This window comes from Sinohyriopsis cumingii, chromosome 3, assembly GCF_028554795.1.
Source record: "Sinohyriopsis cumingii isolate HCF-2022 chromosome 3, ASM2855479v2, whole genome shotgun sequence".
Lineage (NCBI taxonomy): Eukaryota > Metazoa > Mollusca > Bivalvia > Unionida > Unionidae > Sinohyriopsis > Sinohyriopsis cumingii.
In genome coordinates this window covers 50,693,282-50,718,775 of record NC_142963.1, presented here as the reverse complement: position 1 = coordinate 50,718,775, position 25,494 = coordinate 50,693,282, and the positions used below count along the sequence as shown (strand labels likewise).

Here is a 25,494-nt window from a genome sequence, read left to right as displayed (position 1 = left end):
CAGTTCCTGCGCCAACCAAGATCCATTGATAATTGTGTCCCTCCAAATTGGGAATATTGTATCCGTCAGACTTATGTTTAAATAATAAGTCTGTTACAGTTTTTGATAGTGGCATATTTCCCGGCGGGCATCAGGACGGCCGATCTCAAGCATGCTCTCTTTTGCGCAGGCTTCTGTACATTCTTTAATTCACTTTCAAAATTTGAAATTTGACACACGTGACCCAGAGAACATTCTTTTGGCTTTCTTGATTTCCATACGATCATTATCTTTGTCCCCGGTTAGACCAGAGGCTGTACGGCATTCAGCCCTTGTAAGAAACAATACATATTTGAGCTTGTTCTTCTGCTGGCTAGACATCATTTTCTGTATGTAAATAGTCCTTTTCAGTTTCTTTTATTTTCTCTAATCTGAAAGTTCCTTGTCTTTGTGTGTAAGGTGGCTGATGGTGGGCCCAACATCAATGGCCGCAGTGCTTTATTTCATTATTATCACTATGGCAAACAAACTTATTATTAATATTTTTGGATGTTCTAGAGTCCCGAACATACTGAGGTGGGTGGTGGGGCAGCTCTTATTCCTCTAGAGAGACTACCAACAAGATAAACATATTTTTTTAGGCATATTAAGTTTTGTTTTTGTGTTGCCTGTGGCGGGCGTGGGGGATGGGACATTTTATAAATGAAGACCTGCGTGGTTTGTGTTGAAAGTGGGAAGTAGTAAAGGAAGGCTCTGCGTTTTCCCATAGTTAGATCTGTCATGCTGTCTAGCTATGCTGGCTACTTCTTTTTCTGACTTGGCAGTGTCATATTAGCCTATTCCTGCCTAAGCTTGTTAGTTTGTTTAGTATTTTGTTTGGTACTTTTTAATATGATGCTTTTTGTGATATATTAGATTTGACATGTCTTAGTGTAGGTTTTAGATTTTATAGTCCCTCAATTTTAATAGTCTATTTCATTGTCATTGTTTGACTTCTATTTAACTTCTACTTGCATTATCTGTTGTAGATTTATAACGTGTATTTTCCATCGAGTATGCTGCGTTTATGCTGATAGAACAGTATTAATATGCGCATGACGTTTATTATGCTTTTAGTTTGCTTGTTAGTTTTATATTGTGCCTGTCATTTTTATGCTTGTTCGTACATTGGTGACGTGTATTGAAGATTTGTGGGTTGGTGTTTATTAGTGTGTGAATACTAATATATTCAGGGTTGTGACTAACACAATGTTAGTCACTTGCATTAAAGGAAATAATACGTTCTGAATTCAGGGGAAAAAGTTAAACACATAGCTCTTTCAACAAATATTAGTAAAATATATTTAATCTTTCAACAGATATAATTCTACCAGTTTCGTTATGTTATAATTTTCTTTATTATAAAAATTAATACAACCTCCACAAGATTAATAGAATATAGACTATGATATTGTATTGAATTAAAACATAAACTTGACAGAAGCCAGCTTCACTTTTTAATATATGAGTGTTATCTAGTACGAATACAATATAGTTAACAGAATAAATATAAATTCTACCTAAATCTAACAAAAGCATTAACATACTCTGACCAGCGAATGTAGACAATGTTATCACACGGGCTCTTTTTTCAGCATTGTTTACAGCGTTTTTAATTGTATTATTCTCAATAAAATAACTAAACTATTTCAGTTTTGTGCAAAGACGAACGAGCTGCTTTGAAAATATTTCACTGTTAGATTTTTAAAACAAGATAAACAATATTCCTTTGCTTCATTGGATCTGTGAAATCGTGGTTTTATTTCCTTAAATGCATTTTTATTGCTCAAAGTACCTGGCATCTAATGAAAAAATATCTTATTTGCAATAAATTTAAAGGTCAAATTTTAGTCTAAGACGAAATTTAACAATATTTCACATAATCTGAACTAGTCTGTAATTTGGTCCGAATATGCCTGGTTTGATTCAGCCATGGTCTAAATCAGTCTGCACCCGTAATTATGTTGTATATAAAGCTATGTACGTACGTATATATTGTATACTATATTTTTCATGTTGCATTCTGTACATCTTAGATGCTTTTAGTTAACTCTTTCATTGCACGTGTTATAACACTGGTCAACAGTGAAATCATTACTGACTTGAAAAGGCCCTAATCTGTAGTATTTTGGTGTGCCGAACACGAATATAACCGTGAAAAATTTGTATTGGCTCTCGTTTTGAAGATATTCATATACCTCATTTTCTATGTTTCACTGTGTAAATTTCTCCAGTAGGACTGCAGCAACATCCGGAATAATGATGTAACATTGCATAATACCATCATGCTCACATCATCCACAGTTGATTGCATCATTTTCTGATGCAATGCAATACTAATGCCATGCGGCTGCTGAAGTAAGTTGACGTCAGCAGTGTACTATACATGTGTAGGCCTATTATACTAATGCCAGGCGGCTGCTGAAGCTGACGTAAGCAGTGTACTATATAAAGCCCAATCAGATAGGTTCAGCATTTAAAATATTTTAGACGTTGTGCGAGACAGTTCAAGCTACTGTTACATAAAACTTATTATTTTATCCATTTACGTACAATAAAGAACAGTAATGCCTCGAAAGTGTGTTAATACCGCGGACAATTTTTGCTATATTTGTGGGGAAGTGACATTTGCCAACCAGAAGAAAAGTATCAATTCTCAAGTGAAGAAGGCATATCATCTTTACTTCGGATGCAAGGTTGGTGACCAAGACAAGCCTTGGGCTCCGCATATATGCTGTGCTACATGTACAACACAGCTTTCACAGTGGTTGAATTGCAAAAGGTCATCAATGCCGTTTGCAGTCCCAATGGTGTGGAGAGAGCCAAGCAACCACCTAAATGACTGTTACTTCTGCTTGGTTCCTCCTCTTTCCGGCGGAATAACGAAGCGAAAGAAGTCGAGAATAGTCTACCCAAACATTCCGTCTGCATTGAGACCAGTTCCACATGGTGAGGGACTTCCTATTCCAGAACCTCCAGCAGAATATTCTCTTGATTCATCTGACGAAGACAAAGGTGAGTCGACCTGTTCTTCTCCTGGTCCATCAGCATGCAGTGATCCAGATTTTCACTGTGGTGCATCATCAACCCCACACAGAATAACACAGGAAGAACTAAATGACCTGATTCGTGATTTGGACTTATCAAAGAACAAGGCAGAATTGCTAGGATCAAGACTCCAACAATGGAATCTTCTAGAAGAAGATGTTACAATTACTGCATATCGAAAGCGCCACCAGCAATTGGAGCCTTTCTTCAGAAAGGAAAGTAATCTGATATTCTATTCCGATATTGAGGGCCTCATGAATGCTTTAAAAATCACTCATGACCCACAAGAATGGAGACTATTTGTGGACTCTTCGAAACTGAGTCTCAAGGCTGTGCTTTTGCACAATGGAAACATTCTTCCATCTATTCCAGTAGCGTATGCTGTCCACATGAAAGAGACATACGATAACTTAAGGCAGCTACTGAATTCCATTGAGTATAACAAGTACAGCTGGCACCTCTGTGGTGATTTGAAGGTAGTTGCCCTTTTAATGGGACTGCAGCAAGGATATACAAAATACATGTGTTTCTTATGCGAATGGGATAGCCGAGCAAGGGAAATGCACTACATGAGGAAGGAATGGACTCACAGGCAGAATGTAGCCATTGGAGAGAAGAATATCCAACACCCAGCCCTGGTTGAGGCTCAGAAAATCTTGCTACCACCCCTTCACATCAAACTAGGTTTGATGAAGAACTTCGTGAAAGCCATTGACCGGACTTTGCCAGCATTCCGATACCTGCATGAAAAATTCCCTCGACTCAGCGAAGCAAAGATTAAAGAGGGAGTTTTTGTGGGTCCTCAGATTCGAGAGCTTTTCAAAGATGACCGGTTCAACAACTTGCTGGAAGGTGACGCGAAACAAGCATGGAATGCTTTTTGCCTAGTTTCTACAAACTTCCTCGGAAATGTTAGGGCAGAAAACTATAAGGAACTAGTAGAAGACATGTTGATGAAGTATAAGAAACTTGGCTGCAATATGTCTCTAAAGATTCACTTCCTTCATTCCCATTTGGATTTCTTTCCTAGCAACTGTGGTATTGTTAGTGATGAACACGGCGAACGTTTTCATCAAGATATCGCAACAATGGAACAAAGATACCAGGGAAAATGGTCCACTACAATGCTGGCTGACTACTGCTGGACACTCCTCAGAGATGCTCCCGAACAGCTGTACAAGAGACAGGCGAAGAAATCTAAGATGTAGTCAATGACTTGATTTTTTATAGGTAGGCTATTACAGTTGACCTTTTACTATTGGAATGCATTTCGTTATGTAAACATTAATTTCTTGCAGATTACAAAAAAACTAGAGCCAATTTTGCAATTTGACTGTCATATTCGTGTTCAGCACATAAAAATTGATAAGAATTGACTAATTTTATTTCAGTAACATGACTTTTGTAAAAATTTGTTGTCCAGTGTAATTGTTATTGAACTATTTATTACGTGTATCATTTGCTTTTGTATGAATTTGTAACTTATAAATTCTGTATTTTACAAACGCCATACATTAATGACTCATATTTTTTTATTAGTTAAAATAGATCATATGGCTAATATTATTTTCTTTATTGACACAATAAATAATTGTTTTAGTTGTAGACCTTGACAGTACATCGACGGTACGTTATGCGCAGAACGCATTATTAAGTTGTTGGTTTCAAAAACCAATAAAACAAAACATAAATAACCAGTCTGAAACCTCCATTCTCGTGTGACTAACGGTAAAGGACGATACTTTAACCACCTTGGAAAATGGCATCTTCCAGGGTAGCGGTTGTCGGGACAAAACAAGTAAAACCAATTTTGTCTGCCAATAAGACTGAAGCAAAGCGGCGTGTATTAAATCTCTACAAGGCATGGTATAGACACCTGCCGTATATGGGTTAGTTAAAGGAGACTTAAGATTAGAGAGTCGATCTATCCGGTGTCATTTGTTTTAAACTTGGTTTGTTTTTATTTATTATCAGAAATATACTCCATTCAGATTGATACCCATCATTTATAGTTGAGCCCACTTAGAAGCAAGACATAACATTCACTTTTCTTGCGGGGATTTTCTCGTGATTAACAGTTTAGGTTTTGGTTAAAGTAATTTTAAAACCATTAACACAAAAACGCCAAATAAAAGTCAAAACTTTTGCTAATTTTAAAACTATAAACATTGTAGGAAAACATGTAACAAATACCAAAAGATGTTTTTTTTTTTGTAGTTGAACAATGAAGACAATAATTTAGAAATTCTTTCTTTGTAAAGACAGATGTGGACTGAAGTCATCTTGGTGTTGTGTGCAAACAGCAGAGAGCAAGAAAACGGCTCTCTTGAACAATTATACTAACTTGTTAGTGGGTTTTTCTTCCGGTGCAGTTTTATGCAGTAACTGGCCCAGCACTGTATACATTCAGATTCAGATTCATAAGTTTCAACATGAAATTGAGGTAAGACTATGGTATGAAGATCAGATTTATCCTGGACTACTCAGTTTTGATGCAGTACTTTCATCTTTTCTGAAATATACTTCTTTCATAGTTATATCTCTCATTACTTTGGAAATATTAGTTATTTTAGCAAAGTATGGGTTGGAAATGACATTGATATATTTCCTCTTACTCTTCTTAATGAGCTTTCATCCAGACTAAGTTCTTGAAGTAAAGATATGTACATCACCTATTTTGATGCACCTCATGGTAGTCTATTTTTTTCATGTGACACTATTGCACACATGCACTGGAGAAAATAATACATTGCAGAAGAAGATCAACAGCACACACAAAACTCAATTGTATATGGAAATTGACAGTACAAAGTTTATTTAGCATTCCTAAAGTTTTGTATTTGTCATAACATTCATTATGGAACAGATTTTGTTGCAAAAACTAAAACAAATCCATTTGGGGAAAATCAGTTTCATATCATGATTGAAATATTTATTTATGATTTAAATTTTTATAGATATAGTGTGTAAGTTTTTTTAAATACTTAACTGGCATTATTAATGTACAGAACCCCAGTCTTAGAATACACTATTTTTTTAAACTTTAAAACTGGTTTGCATCCATTATAATTTATTTCTCTTAAAGTGCAAATGCATGTAGAGACAGAAGATGTGATGTTCCAAGAGATGGTTTTAGTTTCATTTATTGTAATTCTTACCGTTATTGAACCAATTTATGAATATTAACTTGGTTAAAATAAGTTAAATATTGAGATTCCCTTAAAGGCTGATTGAAAATCCTACCATAATTTTTTAAAAATAAGAAATAGTATACAAACTGCTGAATTAGTATAGAAATATATAATAAAATTGTTTCATGTAAATTTCCACCAGTTATAATAATACAAGAAGCACCTCGGAATATCACTAATGACAGATCCATATAAAACTATAATGTTGTACAGCATTCTAAACAGTGTTACTGATGCAGTTATCAGATGTGAGAAACATGGCTAACACATGTTGAGTAGCAGACTGGATGCATATTATAGCAGGAAATTGATTTGCTGTGTCAGAATAGCTGAAAAAGATTTTATATGGACTTACTAATTTGAGAAAAAAAAGAATGAGTGAGATTCAGTTTTTTTAATGTTATGTAATTTTGTTTCATTTCACAACTGAGAATAATAGGATTCTTGACAAATGATTCCATGTGCATGATCATTGTAAACAAATGTTGTGTTTGTGATGTCAATGAGAGGCGTTTTCTCTTGAAAACTGAGAGTTTATGACACAGCATCAAAATAGGGGTAACATCAAAATTACTATGTAAGATTATACTGGTGGGAGACCAATTGTTGCCACTTTTTCCAGGTTTCTTGAAAGTTTTTCAGTGGCTGTACGGTACATAAAAGTAGGGCCCTTACAAATTTTTGTCAGCATGTTAAATGCGAATTAAAAAGATGATTTGTTTTGGTAGGTAGCCAGTGTTTGTGATGAATTTTGCGATAGATTCAGGAACAATTGTCACCACCTTGAAAAATTGATAATCTATAGTATTCTCACACAGTCCCATTTGTACGCTCCTACTAATTGTAAAGATAAATCCATCAAAGACATTTAAAAAAATGCAAGAAATTTTGTCCTTTCATTCATTGATTTATAACTTCTAACCTGATTGTCGGGGCCCCGAGTGTTCAAGTGGTCTAAAGCGCTCTCCGTTACAGATCACTGCCATCTCACCTCTGTCTGCGTGGGTTCGAGTCTAGGATTCAGCCAATGTGGATATGTGAGAAAGCTTGCCAGTAGCTTCTCGTGGGTCGGTGGTTCTTTCTGGGGTTTTCCTGGGTTCTTCCTCCACCATTAATACTGGCCACTATGCAGAGCCTATCTTGTGCTGAAAAAATGGCGTTAAACCCAACAACAACAACAACTAATCTGATTGTCACCAGGGACACCATCTTTATATGCCATATGTGTTAGACGCCTTTCAAACTCACAAAGAAAGAAAGAACCCTTTCATTGGCAGATATTCATCTTTTTAAACTGATTAAAATAGTATTAATCAGAAATAATTTTTATTATTTTAAAAATGCTAAAGTATTGTTGTGTTTCCCGATTACCATTAGTGTCTTTAAAACAAAATGTTACCATTTATTTATCTCTCTGCACTTCTCTCTCTCTTTCTCCAATGAATTGTCAAAATTCTTGTAGAAAATATAATAAAGCACATAAATCTTATTGGCTATATGATGTCTATTTAATCCGGAGTAGATTAAAATTGTCAGTTTTAATTGCATTTGAATGCTGTATCTCTGCTTTGATTGCCATTTAATATACACACATGATTTGTGAACAACATAAATGTAAACTAAATATGTATGCTTTTTTAATAAAATATTTTGGCATAATTGGTAAATGAAATTCTTATAAAATGTGTAATAAATGTTATTTTGTATGGTCTGACACAATTCTTAATTTAACTCCAGTCAATAGTGTTGGTTTCACTTTTCCTTATGAGGAGCAACTCTTGTTCTTGTATTGTCTTTCTAAAAGAGTTATTCCCCATTCTTTGCATTGAAAATAGTCCATGCTTCCTGTAGAGGTGAAATGAGTCATCATTATTTCAATGCGTCAGTACTTCTGCTGTGATGATACACATATCAATACAAGTGATGGAAAATCAATACAAAATAACACTTACCATATGCAAATTATTTTAATCTTCACCAGCAAAAATGTTATTAGTTGTTTGCCTTGTTGCCTTGTTATTCTTCAAATTAGCGAATTTATCATAAACAGCTGTTGCCGGCACTTGAAACCATTTTTGTAAGTTAAAAAGAAAAGGACATGGCAACATTCACCACTTGCCATCTAGAAATTAACATGAAATGGCATGGTTCTTAATAATATATTCCCCCCTGGTAATTACTTTTACTGCAAGAGCTTGTTCGGTATAAAGTTGTCCGAGTTTACTCTGACTTTTCCCACCCAATTTTTTTTATATACTTGGACATTTTATGTTGGAGTATAAGGTCATAGCCAATTGCCTATCTTAAAGTTGGAATTCGCAGACACCATGCTACGTCAGCATAGGGAAGCCGCTTACTAGCCTGACTACGGCTTCGGTGGCCCAGTGGTTAGAGCATCTGCCTCGGATGTGGGAGGTCATGGGTTCGATCCCTGGTTGTATCATACCAAAGACTTACAAATGGTACTAACAGCTGCCTCGCTTGGCGCTCAGCGTTAAGAGGTTAGTGTTAGGACTGGTCAGCCTGGTGTCAGGATAATGTTACTGGGTGGGACATTGTGCTACATGTCTGTAGCATGATGCCCCAGTGCTAGACATCACTATAAACTGTCACATTGCAGACATCATAGCGATATGACTGAAAAATTGTTGATGAATTTTGACCTGGAACTCACCATTTGCATTGGTAGTCAAATGAGATAAACGGTTGTTAGGCTAAATTTGATTGGCACATTGTACCCTGGAATGATCATAATGTCATAATTTTTGAACTTGCATCAAGGAAGTTTACAAATGTATGTTTAAAATGATCTACCTAGAAAACCCCAAGTGGCTGATTCCCAGCTTGGTTTATTTTCAGATGAGGACTTTGTTTGGCAAATACTGGATGATGATAGTTATGACAATAATCTTTAAACGTTATAAACTATATCAGATTATTGAAGTTGGATGGACAAAAATAGACAACATGATGGTCAATCACACTTTCAGCAGATGAAGAAAAGGCAGAATACCAAGCCTAATTAAATTTAAAGACCAATGCATTTTTCATTTCTTTTCGCAAACAACTTAACCCTGTGAAATCATGTGCTACAAAACAATATTTCTGTATCAGGGTTAAGATAAACTGAATAAATAAGAATGAAAAAAAATGAAATTAGAAAGTATAGATATTTTGATCAAATACCTGTCTGGTGGCTCATCTGATTAAATGGAGCAGCCTTATATGGCCTAACATGTTGAATACAAATCACTGACAACTAGCAGGTAGTGTTTGAAAGTATTTTTGTTGTCTTGCTATTGGATGAGAATGGCATATAAATAGGAGCTAAGTATATGTTTGTCTGTAATCAGTAAATCACATGAATAGGCACCACATAGCACTGAGAGACATTCTAAAGATGGAAAGACCATCAGGTTAATATGTGTATCAGTAATGTATCGTATTGTAGGCCATGTATTGTGAATCATATTGATAAATGACATAGGTGTATTGTTTCACCTCTAGCTCTCTGGCTCTAACCCTTTGCCTTTCTTTGCATTACAAATTGGAATCTAAAGGTGCTGTGGATGCTAGATATCATTTATTATATTGGAGATAATTGCTCATGCCAGGATGAACCTTTTATATATTGTGTCAAGTGAAAGAAGCATCCAATTAATTCAGAATGCTTTGTTATGGAAAATATGGATTTTCTCATTTACAACATTTATTACAGAGGCAGTGGTGACATTTAGGTATGGTTTTATGATGTAGTTTTTGTTCACCTATTTATGGTTATTGTGTCCCATGACTCTTGTTAGTACATGGAGTTGAATGAGACTAATTGGAGATTCAGAGGCCTGGCTAGGATTTGAAAACTAGGATTTAAACCTCCTAATTTGGTAAAAATTGGAGTCCCACCAGTGAAAGTTGCAGTCCCCATAATCACGTTGGACATCATACTTGAAGTGGATAAATGTCCAGATTAGAAGAACCTTTGGTTGTCATTGAGTTTAATTTTCCAAATTCTCTACACCACTGATATATAGCTCTTGTTTGTCATGAGACTGAAATTTGTCAATTAAAGGTAGGGCTTTATTGCAAACACTAAACCAGGCATCATACACTTTCTTACACTTGGCTACTGTTCCATCTGAAGCATTAGTTCTAGCAACTTCAGCACTCTTCTCAGTTTCATATTTTTTTTTTTGTCAATTTGCCATTTAACCCCCAAATACTAATTCAGATTTGCAAATGGCATTTCATCTGAGTCTCAATGTGTCTTGATTTTGAGGTCACACACACTGCTTATTCGGCTACAATAGGAAATGAACATAATGAAAGCTAAAGTTGTTTATTTGATACACTCTTACAATGACCACTTGTACATCTCTTGGTCTTTCTGGCTCTGATTTCAGTCATTGTAAATATCAGCACATTTTCCCCACCACTCGGCGGGGCCCCAAGTGGCCGAGTGGTCTATAGTGCTTACCGTTCCAAATCACTGCCATCTCACCTCTGTCTGTGTGGGTTCGAGTCCAAGGCTCGGCTAGCGTGGGTACGTGTGAAGTAGCTTCACGTGGGTAGGTGGTTCTTCAGTGAGTTTTTCAGGGTTCTTCCTTCACCAGTTATACTTTCCGCCAGGTATAACCTATCTTGTGCTGAAAAATGGCGTTAAACCCTCGAACAATGACAACAATCCCACCACTCGGCAGCTAGTTGAAGTCTTTGAAATCCGATTATTTGCACTTCTTGAAAAAGGAGCTATGAAGAACAGCACTAATTTTTGAACTTTGAAAACAGTACATTCAAGAGATTGATGTCTGCATGCCCACGTTATCAATTGTAAATAAATCATTCATAAGCAATCTCTAATATATTTTGCTTACAAATAAAAACTTTTATTTTAATGCCATAATGAATTTTTCCAAACTTAACTCTTTTTGCCTTTGAGAAGAAAACTCCCAAAATCTGAATTGAGATAAGAAAAGCTTTAGGATGGCTAAATTTAGATTTGTTTAAAATGTGATTATCCATATAAATATCTATTTTCTATATGCTGTGTCATATATTTTTGTTATGGATGATACATGCATTCTAAAGGGTATAAGTGGATTCATGTGAAGTGTTGCTGTGTCATATATTTTTGTCTTGAATGATACACACACACAGTCGAAAGGGTAGAAGTAGATTCATGGGAAGTGTTGCTGTGTCATATATTTTTGCCATGGATGATACATGCAGCCTAAAGGGTAGAAGTAGATTCATGTGAAGTGTTGCTGTGTCATATTTTTTTTGTGCCATGGATGATACATGCAGCCAAAGGGTAGAAGTAGATTCATGTGAAGTGTTGCTGTGTCATATATTTGTGCCATGGATAATACATGCAGCCTAAAGGGTAGAAGTAGATTCATGTGAAGTGTTGCTGTGTCATATATTTGTGCCATGGATGATACATGCAGCCTAAAGGGTAGAAGTAGATTCATGTGAAGTGTTGCTGTGTTATATTTTTGTCATACATGATACATGCAGCCTAAAGGGTAGAAGTAGATTCATGGGAAGTGCATGACGAGTGAGGTAATATAATTACGTTCTGGCAAGGGTCACATGGTTGTAAGCATGCCAAGAAAAGTATGAGCCATTATATCACTGACATGCTTTACTAAAATGAAATGAGTAGCAATTTAAATGGAGTATATTTTTGAAAAGGTGAAAGTAAGTGTTTAGGCGTATCAGAACCATTGTCTTTGGGATATTATATACATACACATATTAGTCTGTTGTAATTGGCAAGGCAGCTTCCAGTTTGGATGACAAAAATTACCCACATAATTGAGAACTCAGTTTTAGACAAGGCACAATTATAATAATTTGTCTTGTAAAAGGTTTAAAAAATGTTGCTTTTTCAAAAATGTGTAGGGAGTGCATGTTGTGCATGTTAAGAGGATCAGAGGCAGTTTAGACACTTTATTGTTTGGAAGCATGCTAAAATTATGTGGTAATTGTACAAGATTTGGGGTTTACACTTTGCATAAATACCGATTATTCCATACTAGAAGAGATCATATGAGTAAAAGTTATGGTGCAAAAATAAACCAAAGTATTGTTACTAATGCCTTTTTCCGAAAGGTTTTATAGATAGCTGCTTAATGTATCATGTAAGCTTATATTTCTAAACTCCGTTTTAAGTTATCATCATACTTAGCATGAATAATTTTGAGTGAAGACAGTTCATTCTGCAACAGGCTTGTTCATCCCTTTGACATTGGGGTTCTATGTAGTCATTGAAAATGTTTATGGTTTTGGTGCAAGATTTTGAATTTGCATGTGTTTCCTAAACCCAATTGATTGATTTTGTTCATGCTTTATGAGTCATTATGAACTAAGACAATTTGTTCTGCAACTGCTTTCTTGCCATATTGACCTTTGAATCAAAATCACACTCTTGAAAATTTTTACTTTTGGATCAATCATTATGAAACTAAAACAGATTCATTCTTTGAAATGCTTCCTCAACCTTTTGGTGTCAAGGTCACATTTTACAGCAATACTTTGATCATGGGCTTGGCAAACAGGCCATGGCCACCTTGTTCAACAATATTTTAATCTGGGGTTCCTGTGACCTTCTGGCCACCCTACCCCTGTGCACACAATGCTTGAGATATTTGGACAGTTCTTTTTAGTGGATGGTCAGCACATGCACTATATAAAAACAAATGGTTATCACGCATGAGATGCCAAAATTTGATAAGTGGACAGGTTAGCATTGTGGGTATTCATAAGGGTGAAAACACATTTCATCTCTTTAATAGGCTGACTCTGGTTGTTTCTGATGTTAAATAGTCATGATCCATAATCTTTCAGCTTACAGTTCTCACTATGTCACTGGTCAGATAGTCACATAATTTGAACAATCTGTATGGTAAAGGCCAATGAATATTTGATTATGTCTGATTTTATAAGCCATGTCATATGATGATCAAGTGCTAAAGACTAACATCTGTTAATACATTTGGACTTATTATATGTTGGCCTCTGAAGTTACAAATTATATTTTGTCATATCTGAGAATATAAATATTCAGCTTATCAATATAAGGCAAGTAGGGTTTGATGCAAGATTACATAATTTATAATTTGCTAGCCCCAGCATGAAGTGACTGCTCTATACCTCTCTTGTATGATTTTGGAAAACTCGATGTTTTTTATGGGGGATTTGTTCAGATATCTCTTCCTAAAATAATTGTATAAACATCAAACATGGGGTGGGATAAGGCGAGAAAAATTGAAGTAACACAAAATCTTTTACGCATTTCACAAGGGGAGCCATGATAGCCCAGTCGATTGACCATCTGACTCTTAAGCCAATGATTGTGGGTTTAATACTTCCCCAAGCCATGCCAGGCTGGCTGTCTCAGTTTGTCTTTAGAACAGGTATTTAGCTTCTGTTCCCTTGGCATGATATAGCTATTAATGCATTAACAGTGCTGACAAAACCACAAATCCCCCTCAAAATAATTCACCAAGTATTGTTTCATAGCAGTTCACTTTTGGTTTAAATACTTGTGCCAATAACTTAATCTATGGTAAACGTGTACTTAAGTACAGTTTTTATTGTACTGAGTGCTGGGCAATATCAGTACTTTAATGACAATATTTTATGTGATGCAATATGGTTGTACCCTTCAAAACTGTTATGGAATCATGGTCTGTACTGATAGATACTTGTTAATGTACATATCACTCTGTAGACTACGGTTATTGGACGGTGTAAATAACCTTGGTAATCATGGAGAACTATTGAGAAGTAAATTATGGTTATGACAAACTGCATGATGGCACAGTACTGTGTTTCGCCTAGAGGTTCAAGATTCGAGTCAGAAATCCCCCTAGTGTCAGAACAAGATGTCAGACTGAGTAAAAAACAAACTCTTTTGTCTCATTATTTTACGTATTACAAATTTGGGAATCTCTGATACACAAATGAGGGTAAAGGGAAACACTGGCATATCAAGGTGTATCTGTAACCTATGAGTTGACGTAACTCCAATCTAACTAAAATCAGAACTCCACTGTCATGGGTGAAGATCTGATGGCAACCGATTAGGGGTCATGTTCCGGTAACCTTTTGAGTTAGCCAGTGGAAATGCAGCTTTCAGAAATTTGAAAGTTAATTAAATCGATAGGCATACACTGATGCTCTTCAGCTATACTGCTTAGTCTCCCAAATGGGAAGATATAAGACTTCATCTGACTCGCTGTTCAAATTAGCGATTATGATAATAACATGTCACCAGAACATGACCCGTAAGCAGTCACTGTCGGATCCTCATTTTGGACTGTGGAGATCTGATTTTAATCAGATTGACGTAAATCTGTATTGTGATTGGTACAGTTTATTGATATGGGCAGAACTCTATATGGTAAAAGCATATGTTTATATACAAAGGATTTGAAATTAGCATTTTTGTTCACTGATCATAGGATCAACATAATAACATTTTCTCTTTACTGCATGAATGCAATTCAAACAAACTGATTGATCAGAGTTTGATTGTGTCTAAAAATATATATGTACTGACATCAAAAAATGTACTTGTGTAGTTTGAATGTGTATGTGTAATAAAACAGTAAAACCTTTTATCTGGTTTAATGCAAATTATTCCTCGACTAGGCCAACATGACCTTTTTTGATTGGCCAAGTTTGGCACTAGCTTAACTTTATGATACTTAATATCATTAGAATTGAAATTAGGACATTGGTGAGGATACTAGTCTGGTTCAGGGTATGTACTGTTTGGTCTGCTAGCACACTTATTTACTTAATGCATGGAAGAACTCATGGCGATTTCCACTTCAGGTATTCATTGTAACTTGTTAATTTCATGGTCTTGGAATGTTCTCAGTTAAAACAATACATATTAATTGCCCATTAAAGGAAATGCCACCCCAAGATTTGTTCCATACATCTGACACAAGACAGTTTGTTAACTTATAATGACTGGTAGAAATGTTTATTGGTTCAGAAGATCTGTATGGGTTTATGTGATCCATTGGATACAGTTAGTAAAATAAACAAATGTACCACTGTGTACATACATACTGCAAACACATATTTTTGCACACTATATTTTTTAATTATTTGTATACAAATGATCACATATAACAGCACTGTTCATTGACTGATATGGTACATACATATAAAATAATTAGAATAAGCGTAGTTTTAAAATTGTCATAAAAATCATAATTATAAAATACATGTAGCATTTAGAGACACTGATTAATAGGTTTTCTATTTGTTTTGTTTTGTTTAGTGAAAGAATACGATATTGCTGTCACAGTACCAGAGACCAAAGCAAAACTTAGGGAACTGTTTTTAAAGAACAAACATGTGACTGATATACGAGCCATAGATCTCCTTGTTATTAAGGTAAGGGAAGTTGTAAAGATGGTTTACTTTATTTGTTTGTTGGTAAAGTGTGCTTAATTGAAAAGCTTCTAAGATCTGCCCTTACATATCGGTATTTTTTATGATTCAGTAATTTTATTGAATTTCTTTGGTGGTTTTCACATTACAAATTTAAAGAAGCCAAATGTTTTGTAGTGCTGTTCAGATGAGTCAAAGACAAAACATCTAACTTGTTAGCAGCATGTTCAGAATATAAAGTAAACATTACATTTACTATTTTATCACAACAATATCCTAAATTTACAGTGTGTTTGAAGTATCATCAATAAAAACTTTTCGATTTTTGTATATGGGTAAATCATATGTCCTCCTGTGATGATACTGAGATGGTTACATAAGGCTTTGACGATCCATGACATTTGTTTATATTTTGCAAGCTATTTCTTTAACTATTCCCATTGTAATCGTGGCAAATAATGGTTTGTTTTATGTTAACCATTCAGATATTTGAAATAGTGAAATTAGTCATGTATCATCACACACTGAGTACCTGCATAATTTGCTTCCTTGATGTGACCTGGAAGAGGGTGACTTTATATTTGCCCCAGCCTATAAATCTGGGCCAATTCTGGTTGTTCCAAGCAAAGTTTCGTTTCATATCACCAGGTTGTGCAAGCCTTGCATATTTGCTGTTTAAGATCAGATTCTAAGCTGTGTATGTTTTATTACCATGATTTTCCTCCCCCAAAAGTAAATCTACTGTTGCATTAAAGGCAATATAATAATTGATAGCAATTTCATTTTTAAGTAATATTTATTTGAAAGTCATGCATAAGTAATGTGGATCATGTAATTCTTGGTATCAAATTATGAACAATTGGTATTGCACAGTACTGTGAACTCAATTTATCAACTATGACAGTTTCAACCATAATAACAATTTTTCCTCAAAAAGAGCTATAGGAAAGACCAAGATTTTGAAATGTGAAAATATTTAGCTTTAGTATTTCAAAAAGTTTTAGAATTGAAGATCTAGATTTAGTGCAAGTGATTTTTGAAAAGGCTAACTGTTTTTGGATCAGAAAAATTATTTCCCATTACACTGTACTATTTTAATATCAGTAATACACTGCCTGTTGCAGTTGCATAGCTTGCTCTTTCCAGAATGGAAACTACCATCATTGATATAATGAGAATCCATCCCCTCCTATGGTGACTTTCAAGAACTTTCTGGAAATCAACCCTGCAACTCATGCATGTCTGATCATTCTCATTCCTTTTTCTTGATGTCTCCATGTTTAGTGGTGCAAATTACGTGCTAGGAAAAATTGCTTTTGCTTTGCTAAGTACAGTGCAGATATTTAATACACACATATTTATTGTGTGCATTTACTTGCAGTTCAAGTGTTATTCCTTTGTCAGAAATGGTTCTTTTGATAGTTTTTGACATTTTTGGTTACGTTCATAGCCTTGTCATGTACGTAACAACCCCCCTCCCTCTGCACCCTCCTCACATGCAAACACACACACACAGGGAATTTAGGAAATATTTTTTGCTGTGATTTAATTAAAGTTTATTTTCTAAAGTTCAGGTAGGTACTTCATCTCTATAACCCTTGCTGGATAGGCTTGTAGCCTCCATTTCCTTAATTTTGTTAATTGATATGAATTTCCCATATAGACCTTATTTTCTTCATTTATCCAGAGGCCTCTGGAGGCTGAGTGGTGTAAGGCACTTGCTTTTACAGATCTTTCACACATCTAAGCACTGTCTGGGTGGGTTTGAGTCTTGCCTATACCAATGTGGGCATGAAAGAAAGCTTTCATTGAGTCATTGGTTTTATCCTGGGTTTTCCCATTTATTTCCCCATGTATACTTGCCACCATATATAGCCTAACATTTGCTGATATATTGGGTTAAACCCCAGTAAGCAAACAAACATCATGTTTACTGTGTTTGACTCACAGAATAGGGTCTCACAGCAGAATTGTTGTTTATTTGTGTGTTCAGTTGTACAAACTGCATATTTTCTATGTGGTCTTCAAGGATAGTATTCCTTTTCATTTTCATATTACCTTGCTGGTCTTTTTATATTTGTCATCTCCAGTACTTTATATTTGTCATTTCCAGTACTCAGAATTAGATATTGCTGAAATCATTACGATTAAATCATCAGTCCCCATCCTCCAATGTTGATACCTTTGGCCTTGGTTTCACACCCCTGTCTGGTCTCTTAAACCACCCACCTTTGATGCTGGGGCATCACAAGTGGTTATTTCTACAGGCAACCTTGGGTCATGACACTGGAGGCCTTATAGCTTAAGGTTAGGTCACTGGGAACCATTGTTTCACATGCCAAGCTTTTATTGGCCACCACCTTCAGCCTGCGAAATGAGGACTGTTACCAGTTGCACTCGAGCACTAGCTGAAGGCAGTGGCAAAACTTTAGCATGCCTTGTCCATACCTGTGACATTATCAGCTGAGGTTCACTTCTGCAGGGATGTTTCTTTTGGACATTTCCAAAGTCTTAATAAAGCATAGTAAGAACTTTCTGTGGGCTGTTCCCTGGAGGCAGAGATCCTCTTTGGAGGGCCTGTTCCCATTGTGATTTTCCAGGATCTGAAGAACCAGCAACACTGGTGAAGCATAACAGATGATAGGTGGGTTCTGTCTATTATAAATGTTGAATGTTGGCTTCAGTCCGGGAATTCCATCTTCTGGTAAGGAAATAAATGTGGATCTATCCAGTTGAATTTTGTTGTGGTTAAAGGAAGATGTACACTTTTTCGCAGAAGGGCACAGTAGAGAAGGTGTTCAGCAATCAGCCACCTTCTACTTAAAGTTTTTCAGAGTCCCCAAAAATGGTGGGTGGTTACGATTAATTTCCACCTTAAGCAAGTTCTTGCAGGAGATCTTGCAGGATGGAGACCACCCCAGTCAAGAATGCCATAAGGCCTGGTGACTAGGATGTCTCCATTGACCTTCAGGATGCATACATTCACATACAATATTAACTCCTCTGAGTTTATTTCGACACGAAGGTCTTCCAATGTAATCTGTGCCATTCAGCGAAGCTTCCATGCCCAGAGCTTTTACCCGGGACATGAAAGTAGTTGCCATCATCCTAAGGTCACTTTGGATCATTATCTTCCAGTAATTTGATCACTGGTTGATCCACAATGGTTTGTCCCTCTGACAAGGTCTGGTTCACAGTTCAGCCTTAGTAATCAGACTATGCTTTATACCCGTCCATGAAATTGGAATTGTTTCAGTTCAAGATGTCATATACTTGGGGATGAATTTCCTTTTGAACAAAGAATTAGTCCCGGTCTCATGGGAAAGAATAGAATCCATGCTCATTTGGATGTGCTCAGAGCCCATGCCTTGTTGGCTGGTCTATATCTGTTCTTTCTGGGATCTTGAACACCACAGTGAACCTGGTACCCCTAGGCAGACTGCACTTGCACCCCCACCAGTTTCACATAGCAAACTGGAAGCTGGACAGGGATTCTCTTACAGCTTATATTTCTCAGGGACTGGATATCCATGTTGTCTGATTTGGTGGTCAAATTGGCACTTGTTAATACCGGAGTTCCCATGCATGCTGCCAAACCCTGCTGCTATTTGTTTACAGATGTGTTACATTCTGGGTGTGGCATTCATCTGAAGTCAAAAGGGCTGATTCAGGGTTCATGGTCCATGGAAGAATCTGCCCTCCATGTCAGTAGTTTGGAAATTTAGGTGGTGTATTCTTGGTTGATGAGGTGTGCCTCAACAAAATAAGAAGTTGCTGCATGATAGTCTCTAACAATGTCATTGTCAGCGTACTTAAGCAGCAAGGAGGCCCATATGCCTCTTCTATCTATGTGGAGGTTTGGAACTTCTTTCAAAGTGCAATCACTGTAAGGATTATGCTCTGAGTTTGACACATTCCTGGCAAAAAAAGAATATTTTGGCAGACAGTCTCTTCAGGAGGGGCAAGAGAGTCCTCACAGAATAATACTGGCACAGTCCGTAGAAGATTCCATGTTCAGACCTTCTGGGAGACTCTTGGTGGACTTACTTGAATTAAGGCTAAAGAAGCTCTCCTTTACCTTTACTCAGTCCAGACTAGAGAAAATGGGCATTGGATACCTTTAGCCTGAAGTGGAATCATCTGTTCACTTGTGCCTTCGCACCCTTCCAATTCGAAAAGTACCTTAGCAAGTAAAGACCTTCATTGCTCAGCTTGTTTTGATAGCCCCTCTATGCCCCCAGTGATCATGGTTCAGCAGTCTTCTTGACCAGCCAAGAACATTGCCCCGGAGGAAAAAACTTGAGTCACAGCACAGAGCTGTCTTTTACACAACATCACACAGATTCTTAACTTCATTTTTGATCCATCTCATTCTATCCACCAGGACAAATGTTTGAGCAAAGTTGCCAGTTGCTTCATTCAGGCTAGCATACACTTTGCATCCAAAGTTTGTCATGTTGAGTAGATAATCTTTTGTGATTTGCACAGTAGGAAACATTGTTATTCTCGGTGTACCTCTATGTGTTCAGTAGCTATTTGCTTCTCATCATTGTTAAAGAGACAATGCTAAGTTTTTACTATCAAGGACTATAGACCATTCTTAATGAGATCCTCATGAATATTAATATATCGCAAAAACAAGGCTAAGATAGGCAGATTGAGAAAAAAATATGGCGTCCTCAGGGATGGTCCTGGCTTTTAAAAAGATGTCGCCAAAAAAATCGCCAACCTTAATATTTTGTTGCCAATTTTCAAAAAGTGTCGCCAGAACAAGTAGTGTACATTTTTTCAAGTGTTAATTTAGTCTATTAATGTAACAGGCAATGAAAATTACAAAAGATGGGTTAGTTAATACTCTAATTACAACAAGCATTAACAAAATGTTACAAAGTGTTACATGAAGATCCGTCGCGATTTTAGGGCTGCCCACTTGTTGAATGTAGTTTCAAAGTCTAAATTTCACATCTGTACATGCTCATTCTCATTAAATTCTCGAGAGATGAGATGCAGAGTTTATTTCTGATGTCAGTTTTTATGAGGTTCATCTTACTGAATCCACGTTCACAGTCTACAGTGCTGACAGGTGACACCAGTAGTCTCTCAGCAGCCCCCCACCTAATGGCTAGCTTCACAAAACTTGTAGTGAATTGCTTCCTAAATCCCAAGAATGATCACTGAATGCTGTATAAATTTTCTCGACAAGCAAAATAGGATCTCCATTCCCACGAATGAAACTTACATGAGCCAACACCTGGCAATATTGGACCGTATATATAAGCATAAATTCACACCCAATTTAGGGATTCTTTCACTTCTGTATTTTGAGAAAGAAATAATTATTATTAATTATGCAAAACCGTTTTTGTTTTTGCTGTTTCTTGTTGCGGAGTTTCAGTCTCTGCAGCGGTAACACGGATTGATGGCAAAAGGAAAAGATCAATGAGTAAAATGCTGTACTGGCGACAGATATAATTGTGATTGAGATTTTTTCCATTTGCTTTGTATTTATACACAGTAGTCGGTACTTCAAAGGTTATCAGTTTTCTATGAAGGTTCAGCAGAACTATTGTATTGGTATATGTAAAAAAAACAAAAAAAAAACACAAAAAAAACCAGAAGGATTAGCCATTCAATTAACTGTATCTGTTCTATTCACGTCTTCAGAAGTCCGGTAGCATGATTGACTGTATCACAGCATACAGTACTCAGTCCAGATGTCAGCATAAGCAGATTATGATGTAACAATGCACTGACTGTAAAAATGGGGTTGTCAATACGAACAAAGGATCGTTTGTGTAACAGATTGATTCCAATGCATTGCTTAGTCATGTTTGTGGCTTCCTTTCGTTCTCCCTTTTAATTTATCCAGTCCAAATCCATGATTGTATGTACAGATTAAGTAACCAAAAAGTATGTCGCCAAAAAAATCGCCAGATGGGATATTTTTGTCGCCAATAAGGAAAAAAAATTGCAATTTACGACATTGGCGAAGCCCAGGACGATCCCTGCATCCTACTGTATATCGAGTAATGATTTGAGCTGTTTGCCAGATATTTCTTTTACATTCGTTGAAATTCTTCCAAAATGTTGTTATCCACCTTCTCTGCAATTGGTTGTCTCACTGCAGGTGGTTTTCTTGCTTTCCCTTCAGTTGTCCAAGTAAAAATTGATGGAATAGCATCTCGTTTTAAGCAACATCTGTTGGGTGTCCATCAGTAGTCCTGTTGTTTAAAGTGTCTAGAACAGACTAGTGTATTTGTGACAATCTAACAAAAGAAAAAATAAACCATGAGTTAATTGCAATAATTAGTTGTAAAAAAAACCAAGTTATTTCAGCACAGGCCGTTGAAATTGTATCACTAGTAAATAAAAATGCCAGAATATGAAGACAAAAGGGAGGGAAAAAATCACACACACACACACACACACACACAAACATACACACACATATATATATATATATATATATATATATATATATATATATATATATATATATATATATATATATGCTTCCCTTTGGAGGGGGATTCTCTGACATTAACTTACTACAATGATAGAATTTCAATGGCTTGTGATTTAAGTGTGCGTTTTCCCTTACATTTACACATCAGTATCTTTTATCAACAGTTTCATTAATTCTTATCCACTCTCTCTCTTTCTCGTAATTTCATTCAACTTGTACTCGTATCATTTTCATTGTACTGGTGCTATCTCTTTTCTCTATCGTGGTCATTTACATTCTACTTTCTATTTTTTTTAACAAGGTAATAAAGTTCACTTTTTCTGTACTTACTACTCCTACGTAAACTCATAATTTCTTATATAAATGCACTGCATGAAGATACGCCCAGTTTTCGATGACCCCGTTATGTGGAATGGGACTAGGGGTAACATTTTTAGAAACCTGTCATTAGAAACACATACATGCAATCATTTGCTTCATCGACATAATCTACTTTGCGTTTGGATTTCTCTTTCTTACATCATTCAGTTGCAAGAAAATATAAACACACCAACAATCATCCAGTTTCTTACCTTAAAATTTGGCCCCTCATCACAACATATTGCAACAATCCATTTTCTACGAAGCTCCATCTTCTTCACTGATGGAATATGGTGGAAGCTTAAATCTATATGAATTCTAGCATTCCCATTGCACAACGGACACAACAATAATTGTCACGATTTTTTCCATTACCGGTATCAACTGTAGCAGCCATGGTTGCGAGGTAAAATGAAGCTGGTGCCTATCTTAGCCTTGTTTTGGATTCGTTGACCCAGGGTCACATGAATACATGAATACATTCAGAGAATGGTCTGTTGGGTAGTCCTTTCCAGCACACTGAAATTTTTAAATGGTTTCAGCCTTCAGTTCAGCATGTCATATTGCCAGCCTGATTAGGTATTTGTAGCTGTAGAGACCAGTGTCTCACTCTCTAATGTCCAGATTGAATCTCTTATGTGCCTTGTGTGTTTTGACTAAATAGCCCTTTTAACCTTTTGGTTAAACTTCATATGAGAACCTTACCTTAAAGATAGTTTTCTTACTGTCCTTAGTGTGTGCAAGATAGAGGGGCAAGCTTCATGCCCTTTCCATGGAACCAGGCTGTCTATTGTTTGATGGCAATTAGAAGTCAGTTTCTCCCCTTTGCCAGCCAGATTTTGTAACAAAAATCCCCAGCTCCCATCATTAGCTATGGTTTTTATACACATAGCCAGTCTCAGTCCTATCTGTGCATGGTAAAATCAGATTAGACTCTTTCCATTTTTTCTAAAGGTAGGAGGCATCTTTTCCTTCCTCTAAAAGGCTGAGCTGTCATTTTTACTTCCTCTATTTCAAGGTGGATTGTCTTGACAATCAAGAGAGGGACCTTTTATTACCACATGGGCCTGTCTAACTCATTTGTCTCATTGGAGGATATGAAGAAAGCAACATTTTGGTGATCTCACATGACCTTCTATTTTGGTTTCTTTGTGCACCAAAGTAAAGGCAATTTTCTATGGACACGTATTCATGACACAGAAGGTGGTCCAGACATACCATCTTACAGTAGTGGACACTTCTACCATTAGGTCAAGTATTTCATTGTTTTTCTTTTCCAGTTTTATGGATTATTAGCCACAGATTCAACAGGCAAAATCAGATGTGCAGAAGCAATAGTGAACTTTTTTCTGATATTAAAAGGTACTTGTTTTTTTTGGGGGGTAAGGAGGGGTAACTGATGTTAAAGATTAATACTTGCCTATTGCTGTTGTCAGATTAATTTCTTGAAAAAGAATGAGGACTTCTGGGCATATGCCAGGTAGCAGGTTTGACATCCATAAACTTCTGGAAAGTCGCCCTTTATGATGGTGAATTCTCATGATACAAACAAGGGTAATTTCCATCCCAGAAAAAATATGCTATACAGTAGCAACAGGTAAGTATTACATCATTTTAATTAGTTTTACTCACCAAAAAATTACATTTTGCCGATGGGATAATTTTTCTTTTTAATGAGTGTTCATCTGTCTATCTGTCACTCGGGTATTAAGTTACGTGATCAGATCAGTTTCTCATGATTTATTATCTTTAGGTCCATACAGTTTCTTGGCTTGCCTCTTACTGAATGCATCACCATTCCATCAAAAGTAGATTGGAGTGACCTGTATGTATTTCAGACTTTTGGGACCAATTCTTCAGGTATCAACAGGCAACACATTATTTCTTTCAATTTTATTTACAGGGCCAGATGGATTTAGTGGAGACTATGAGGATATGGAAACAGAAGACACATGTAATGATGTTTTTTAAGGATACCAACATTAAAAAGCCAACAGAATTCTTAACCCGATTTTATGAAGGTCATGATTGATAAAGACAGTTGCGTTGCTTGTATTGTGCTTGTTATGCTCATTTAGACTCATGTAGAATTCAGTAATTTTGAAGTTGTCCTGCTTTGGATATATATTGATTGAGGTATGACTCATTTGATTTTGAAAACGTATCCTCAAGACATCCTGCAGATGCAAAATAAAGATTTGTACAGTTATTTTTGTTTTGTGCTTCTTCAATTCTACATGTATCATGGAGAGACTTAAAGTCAGGTCCAACTGCAAATAACATCGACCTTGATCTCCATTGCACAATGCACAGGCATTTTATGGTCTATGTTTTTTGTTCTACTTATTACTCATAACAAACTGCATACACTTATATTTGGTGGTGCATTATGCAATGGCTGTACAGTTTGCAGTTGGACTTATAAGCAAGTATATATGGTAACTAGAGGGAATGAAGTTTCTAGTTGCCCGGAGACTACATTTTGATAAAACTGCACAAAAAAAAATGTTTTCTTCACATTTTATACCAAATTTTGAGCAAGTGGTGCAGATTTTAACTTATCAAGTCAAATTTTTGGGTTGTTTTACAAAGAATTTGTTTCCGACCCCAAATGTTCTTTTCTCCGAGTGTATAACAGACAGTGTCATAGATAAGGTTGACAGTACTTGCATTGTGCTGCTTGGGTTATAATTGATTTCACTGCTGCTGGAATTATGGATCTTTGAAACATGATTTAGTCTGATAAGCATAGCTAGGCAACCATTTTACAGGTTTTGATGCATTTATCAGAAAATGTGGCATGATATCACACAGGCGACATGTGATTGTCACTCATGGGTACAATACAGTAAAATTCACTATTGCAGATACTCCTGTCATGGATTTATTCTTATAAATAATGACATTTCCAGTATTGTATATTGCAGTCAGTCATTGTCGAGTCCGACTATGTCACTGTTTTCTGTAGATTCCTCGTCTTGTAAATGAAGCAGTTATTGT

General features: G+C 36.2%; 1 protein-coding gene across 1 annotated transcript; it reads left to right on the top strand.

Annotated features, from left to right (window-relative positions):
• The first annotated feature begins 4,774 nt into the window (after nucleotides 1–4,774).
• On the top strand, nucleotides 4,775–24,703 carry LOC149802839 (NADH dehydrogenase [ubiquinone] 1 alpha subcomplex subunit 6-like). The gene is made up of 3 exons (XM_089952288.1): nucleotides 4,775–4,955; nucleotides 15,556–15,671; nucleotides 24,398–24,703. The coding sequence occupies exons 1-3, from the start codon at nucleotides 4,826–4,828 to the stop codon at nucleotides 24,524–24,526; spliced, it is 375 nt and encodes a 124-aa protein (XP_089808414.1). The 5' UTR covers nucleotides 4,775–4,825; the 3' UTR covers nucleotides 24,527–24,703.
• Nucleotides 24,704–25,494: the final 791 nt, after the last annotated feature.